This window comes from Oryx dammah, unplaced genomic scaffold (genome assembly GCF_014754425.2).
Source record: "Oryx dammah isolate SB20612 unplaced genomic scaffold, SCBI_Odam_1.1 HiC_scaffold_9, whole genome shotgun sequence".
NCBI classification, from domain to species: domain Eukaryota; kingdom Metazoa; phylum Chordata; class Mammalia; order Artiodactyla; family Bovidae; genus Oryx; species Oryx dammah.
In genome coordinates, this window is record NW_024070193.1 from 4228031 (window position 1) to 4235407 (window position 7377).

Genomic DNA, 7377 nt, shown 5'->3' on the forward strand with positions numbered 1-7377 from the left:
GGCACTGCGTTGTGCAAAGCAGTGGCCACCAGCCATGTGTGGTTTTGGAGCCTTTGAAATGTGGCTGGGCAGAGTTGAGATGTACTATAAGTTAAAATATATAGTATAATTATATATTAATTATTAATATTTATTATTTATATAATCTATATATTATATTATATATTATAATCATATAATATTTTTATATATTATAGTGATATATATTATATTGATATATATTGTATATTATATAAATAATAATCTATAATACATCTATTATAATATAATATATAATACCTATATAGATACTATCTATATATAATATATAATATCTATATAGATAATATATATTACATATATCACATATATCCTATATATATGATATATCATATATATCATATATATAGCATATATATTATATATATCATATATATACATATATTATTTCATACATATATTATATTATATGTTATATCTATAGAGACTATATATTTTTCATATATAATATATGGCATATATTATATATAATACATAATATCTATATAGATATATACATTTATCATATATATCATATTTAATATCTATATAGATATATATTATACACAATATATAATATATACATATATAATATATAAATACATAGAATAAATTATATATATTACAAATATATAATATATCATATAATTATTTATTACAATAAATATATCATATTATATATCATATATATTATATAATATATCATATATTATAATATATGATATATATTTATTATAATTTCAATATATTATAATATACTGTGTATTATATATTTATTATAATTATAATATATTAGAATATATAATTGTATTATATATTATATTTTACATACATAATATATAACATTATATTATACAATACATTCTTATATATTATATATATATCCATATATACACATATAGTGAATACATATGTGTGTGTGTGTGTGTATTTGTTTTGGGTTTTTTGGCTATGCAGCTTGTGGGATCTTAGTTCCCCAACCAGGGATCAAACCCAGGTCCTCAGCCGTGAGAGCCCAGAGTCCTAACCACTGGATCACCAGGGAATTCCCTCACAATATATTGCCATTGGACACTGTTGATTTAGAGGGGAGAATTGAGAGGGCTTGGTGGTCTGGACTGTACAGGTGAGGGAGAACTTTGGTCTAATAGCAAGTCTCCTCTCCCCTCTAATTGCTCCTTTCTGATGAGACCATGCAGTCCAGTGGCAGAGAGAGCTGGCCAAGAGAGAGCCAAGAGGGTTAGTTTCATCTCAGTACAAGGACACACACAAGTCATATCTTCACAGTAAAAACTATCTAGAAATGAAATAGGTTGACAGAATAGGCAATGAGATCTCCGTCCCTGAAAAAATAAACTTGAGAACCACCATTAAGCAAAGGGAAGGAAGTTGAACTAATCAGTTATCCTCAAAATGTGGTCCCTGGACCAGCAATATCAGCATCACCTGTAACCTTTTTAGAAAAGCAAACTCTTGAGTCCCATCCTAGTCCTAATGAATCAGAGACTCTAGAGGTGGGAACTGCAATTTGTATTTTAGCCACCCTCCAACACGCCGGCTGAGTCTGGTGCTTGCTCACAGTGAAGAACCAAATGGACTACATTATACTTCCTACCACTGAAAGGTTTCAGTGACTGGCACGTAGTAGTGCCCATAAGACCCAGTCAATACCTCGTGTTTACCATCTTCTAGTTCCAGGTGGTTCAGTGGTAAAGAAACTACCTGCCAAGCAGAAGACGCAGGTGGGGAAGATCCCCTAGAGAAGGAAGCGGCAACCTGCAATATTCTTGCCTGGGAAATTCCATGGACAGAGGAGCCTGGCAGGCCACAGTCAATGGGGTTGGAAAAAAACGAACGGAGTGACATCCTGTCCGTCACAATGGAGTGAGCACACGTACAGAGCAGTCCCAGGTGAGGGCACTTCCCTCTCTGAGCGTGTAAGAGTTGACCTCGGGAAGGATGGAGGGAGGACCTCCAGGCATTTCCTACCTCTCTGCCGTGGGCAGATCTCCAGGGCCACGACAGAGCTGCCAGAGGCATGAGGAAGTCCAACTTAGCTCCATCCTGAGGTGACCTCACTGCTGTGTGTATGTCGGGGGAATGATTCATGGGACAACCTCCCACCATCCTGTGGGCATAGCTGATAGCCCCGGGGAGCAAGCTCAGCAGCTGAGCGTGGCATCTGGCTTCCCTGCATTCCAGAACTGACAGCAGGGGTGGGGGGCCCCCTGACTCAGCAGGCACGTGAACTCTGCAGACAACAGTTACACAGCTTGACAGCCTGGCCTCAGTCTCCACATCCATCACAATGGGGGAGACAGCTGTCCCAACCCGTGGTGAGACTATTTGTATGAAGTGTTCGGGGCAGTGCCTGGACGTAGCCAGCCCTTCCTAGGCCTTGACACACTTGTAATGAAGCTCTGGGATCCCTCAGGCTGATGGGAACTCCCCAGAGACTTCCTGGGTCTGGTCTGAGAGTGATGCCCTGTGGGTGTAGGGGGCTGGAGAACGTGCCCCTACTATGAACACCCTGGAGCCTGGTTCTTTTTTTAATTGTCATTAATTATTAATTAATTTGTGCTGGATCTTTGTTGCCACACGGCTTTTTCTCTAGCTGTGGTATGCAGGCTTCTCGCTGCGGTGGCTTCCCCTCTTGTTTTGGAGCACAGGCGCTAGAGTGTTCAGGCTTCAGTAGTTGCAGCGTGCGAGTTCTAGAGCACAGGCTCAGGAGTTGCAACACACAGGCTTGCTGGCTATGCGGCATGTGGGATCTTCCCAGATCAGGGATCGAACCTGTGTCTCCTGCATCAGCAGGTGGATTGTTAATCACTGATCCACCAGGGGAGCCCAAGCCCAGTTCCTGACGTGAGTTTCTACTTACTCACCAAACGGATGCCTCTGACGGCAGGGCCTGTCTTAATCATTTTCAAACATTTCTTAAATGAATGCTGTAAACAGGAACTATCGCCCCATTTCATGGATGAGAAAAGTGAGAACCAGAGGAGTAAAGGACTGCTCAGCGTGACCTAACAGATATGGCTAAGTCGGGACTTGAACCCAGGTTTCCCTAACTCCAAAGGCAGGACTTTCTTCACTCCTCCATGGAGAAACTCCAACCTAACCTAGCTTAAAAGTTCCTGTATGTGTCATTTAAATCTACATTTGAAGAGGTAGCCTCTGGCCTTTGCAATTCCATATTCTTTAAGAAACAATGGGTGTATCTGAGGCAATCTGAGATGGAGTTGAAAATAGTTTTACATCTAGATTAAGCCTGACTCACCCTGGGCCTCCAGGCCTCAGTTGTTTCAACTATGGAATGGGCCAATGGAAAACTTCTGCAGCTGAAGGCAGAAGTTGGACCTGGTCATCTTGAGAGCCCTCTGACTCTCAGACACCAGTGTCTCAATGCCCCCTCTAAAGAACAAAGACAAGAGCTAATTTTATTTTTTTACAAAAAGGGGGTGGGCGGACTTCCCTGGTGGCTCAGTGGTAAAGAATCCACCTGCTGGTGCAGGGGAAATGGATACCTGGTCCAGGAAGATTCCATGTGTCATGGAGTAATTAAGCCCGTGCTCCACAAGAGAGTAGCCCCCACTCCCCGCAACTAGAGAAAGCCCTCGCAGAGCACTGAAGACGCAGCACAGTCAAAAATAAATAAATAAATAAATAAATAAAACAGTGTGTACTTGTCAAACAAATTTAAAGAAGGGGGTGAGTGGTGAAAAAAATCCACCCTAGGACATTCTGAGAAATGCAAAATAAGGGATTCAGACTCAATTTAGGTGGCTTTTAATGTCTTTTTCTTTTCAAGCAGAAAGATCCTCTTGACAAGTAAAATTTAAGGCATTCTATCAGATCAGAGTGGACTTCTTTTTAGCTGAAGTGGGGGTCCTGGGGCTATCAATGAGAGCACCTGCTCAGTGTCATCTTGCAGGGCTATCTTGAGGGCCTACTGTGAGCTACTTTGTGTCCAGCACACAGCTGGAGCTTTTTAGAAGGGGCAGGATGCATTTCCTGTGTCTGTGCCCCATACAGGCCACCCAGAAAGCAAAACCTATGAAGTGCCGTAGTTGTAGAAATCGGAGCCCAGTGAATTTTGTGATCACTCTTCTAACGAATTGCCAACAGACATCTTTAACACAATCTGGGAAACTTGAATATGGACTAAATATTAGATTATTTAAAGGTTAGTGCTATTTTTGTGAGGTATGATATTGGCACAGCAGCTATGTAAAAATGTCATCCGTCGGCATGGCAGGCTGAAGCAATTGCTGGTGACAGGACATTGGGTCTGGGATTTGCTTGCTTAAAAGCACTCCAGCTTTGGGGAAAATGTGGGAGGGGGAGACAGGAAGGACAATCAACCAATGTGAAGAATAGCAGAGGCTAGGGGATTCGTACACGGGAGTTTATTATACCAATATTATTATTCCTACTTCCGTGTACATTAGGACGTTTCCGTACAAGCAGTCTTTGAGCATGCAGTGTTACTGAACTCACCTGGAGAAAGGCGGTCTCATCCTCCCCTAGTGTCTGAACTGTGGCTTCCACCGCTTTGTCTGCAGCCTGTAGTTAAGCAACTGGGTATCAGGAAACTCCTGGCTGGAACTGCTGCTGTGAAATTTCCAGCTGTGAATTGTGTCAGCCTTGGTCATCCTGTCCCATACTTGCTGTTGGGTTTGCAAGTATAGTTCTGTGCTTGAGGAGGTAGTCATAAAGTTCTTTTAATAAATGTGCGGGTCATTAACCCTTATGATGAATAAAAAGAACAGAAAGAAGAGAGGAGGGAGGGAGAAAGGAGCGGGGGAGGAAGGAAATAGGGAGGGAGGGAGATTTTAAAAACAGCTTTTGAGATCATCTTCTGATCCAAGACCCAAATGTTTGGAACAGTCTCACCCATGCTGGAAGGACACAGTGCCTATAGCCTGGGAATTCTCCTAAGAGCTCTGTCTGGGCAGTGATACTCCTGTGAGCAGTGTCTAACTGGGCTCAAGCCCAGGTAGATGTCACAGGACACACCTGTCCTGCAGGTATGAGGAGTGGATGCAGGGCACCCTATGATGGAGCCTGAGACTGTGGATATAAGCATGCGTGTCTGGAACACTGGCCTGGTTCTCTGCCTGGAGGATGTATCTGCTCCTCAAGGTTGGGCTCACACTTCCCATCTCTCTCCTCTGTTCCCACAATCCTTCCCTCCACCATCCGACTCAGTGTGCGTCTCCTCTACAAGCTGTAACAATAATAAAAACAACTAATAGCTACAGTTCACTGCAGGTTTGCCGTGTGCCCGGCATTCAGCCAAGAGCTTTTCTTTCTTGGGTGGGTGCTATTATTTCCATCTTATAGATGTGGAAACTGAGGCTCAGAGGGGCTGAGCCACTTGCCCGAGGTCACACAGCTAGAGGCGACTCAAATTCAGCTCTATCTTTTCACCAAAGTAGTTGTTCTTCACCACATCTCTCTTAGTTTCCCTACATATTCCCCCTGTGTTTAGCAAACAGCCCAGCTCTTTGGTAAAGACCGACAGGAAAACTCAGGGCTTCCCAGGTGGAGATAGGGGTAAAGAACTCATCTGCCAATGCAGGAGATGTAAGAGGTGTGGGTTCGATCCCTGGGGTCAGGAAGATCCCCTTGAGGAGGGCACGGAATCCCACTCCAGTATTCCTGCCTGGAGAATCCCATGGACAGAGGAGCCTGGAGGGCTACAGCCCGTGGGTTGGAAAAGAGTTGGACACGACTGAAATGACTGAGCACGCACAGACAAATATTCACCGCTTGGATCCTTGGCTCCCCCTACAGGGCTGGAGCTGCCCCAGCAAGCTGCCCGCCTAGTTCACTTCCCAAAAGATGTGACAGAACAAAAAGATACGTCAGAACAAGAGTTTAACCTTGTTTGCCTCAAGCCCAGACATTTTCTTAAATAGCTTGTGGTTGTTGCTGTTTAGTTGCTAAGTCATGTTCAACTCTTTGCGGCCTCATGGACTGTAGCCTGCCAGGCTCTTCTATCCATGGGATTTCCCAGGCAGGGATACTGGAGTGGGTTGCCGTTTCCTTCTCCAGGGGATCTTTCCGACCTAGGGATCGAACCCAAATCTCTTGTGTCTCCTGCATTGGCAGGTGGATTCTTTACCACTGAGCCACCAGGGAAGGCCCACATGTGACTGGTGGCCATCATACGGGACAATGCAGGTACAGAAAATTCCCAGCATTGCAGAGTTCTGTTGGACAGTGCTGCTCTGGAGCCCAGAAGCCCATAATAACAGGTACCCAAGAAGTGTGTTATAAAATAAAGATTTCCTTTATCCCCTTCTTACAAGGGTGAGGCAAACAGAGCTCAGAGAGGTTGTGTCATTATCCCAAGGCGTCACAGTCAGGAAGCAACTTCGCGGGGATTTGAACCCAGGGTTGTCTTGCACACACGACTCCCTTTTCCAAGAACCAATAGCCTCCTGGCTGTTTAGAGAATTTCTTAAAAAAAAAACAAACTGATTTTATATATATGTATATATTATTTATTTATTTTTGACTGTGCCGGCTCTTCGTTGTTGCTCAGGCTTTCTCTAGTTGCAGCGAGTGGGGCTACTCTGCAATTGTGGTGTGGGGACTTCTCATTCAGTAGCTTCTCTTGCTGCAGAGCGCAGCTCGAGGGTAGTTGTGGCACAGAGGCTTAGTTGCTCTACCTGTTTCCCTATAGACCCCGCCACCCTGAGCTTGTACCTACCTGCGGAGAAACTGGGCAGCTTCATTTAAGAATTGTTGCCCAGTCTGGGGTCAGTCCTGATTCCATCCCTGATTGACTGGCTGTGTGACCTGCAGCAAGCCCCTCTGCCTCTATGGCCTCAGTTGCGTTGGGTGTAAGATGAAGAAACCGGCCGTGATGTCCTGAGGGTTGGACGAGGCAGGCAGAAGGCCTGGTGCGACAGGGTACTACTCTTCATATCCTGGCTGGCTTTGGGGTGGGCGGCATGGGAAGTGAGCTGGTTGGCTTGATCGACAATAGCAGCTCCTGTTTCTGGAATGCCTGTAGATGAGAAAGCTAGGCTTAGAGAGGTCAAGTGACTTGGCCAAGGCCTCACAAGAGCAGAACTGACCGAGGTGGGGGCTCCCACCTGAGACTCTCTGGTCACCGTGACTGTGTCTCGCGAGCAGGGATCCAGGGTACCACGGGGAGTCCTAGGGAGGAGCTGTCCCCTGAGAAGTGGTGAGCTCCCCGTCCGCGGGAGTGTGCAAGCCGGTGATGGGCCCTCGTCTGCGACAAGGACGCCGGGGAGGGATCCGCGAGCCCCTCGGCGGGCCACTCCCGCCTGCCGCCTCCCGCAGCGGCGGCCGCGGCCGCGGCGAGCGCGGCGCCGGCAGGCG

The 7377-nt window shown here is 45.2% G+C and overlaps 1 protein-coding gene across 2 annotated transcripts in view; it reads right to left on the reverse strand.

Moving 5' to 3' along the window:
* Positions 1–7363, reverse strand: part of TMEM40 (transmembrane protein 40) — a 41628-nt gene extending 34265 nt beyond the window's left edge. Inside the window, exons 1-2 of one of the 2 annotated variants that reach the window (XM_040246729.1) lie at positions 7128–7363; positions 6740–7039 (exon numbers count right to left, since the gene is read on the reverse strand). In XM_040246729.1, coding sequence (XP_040102663.1) covers positions 6740–6764 — 25 coding nt within the window. In that variant the 5' untranslated portion in view covers positions 6765–7039; positions 7128–7363. The remainder of the gene's footprint in view (positions 1–6739; positions 7040–7127) is intronic. The other variant, XM_040246728.1, reaches the window with a different exon arrangement.
* Positions 7364–7377: the final 14 nt, after the last annotated feature.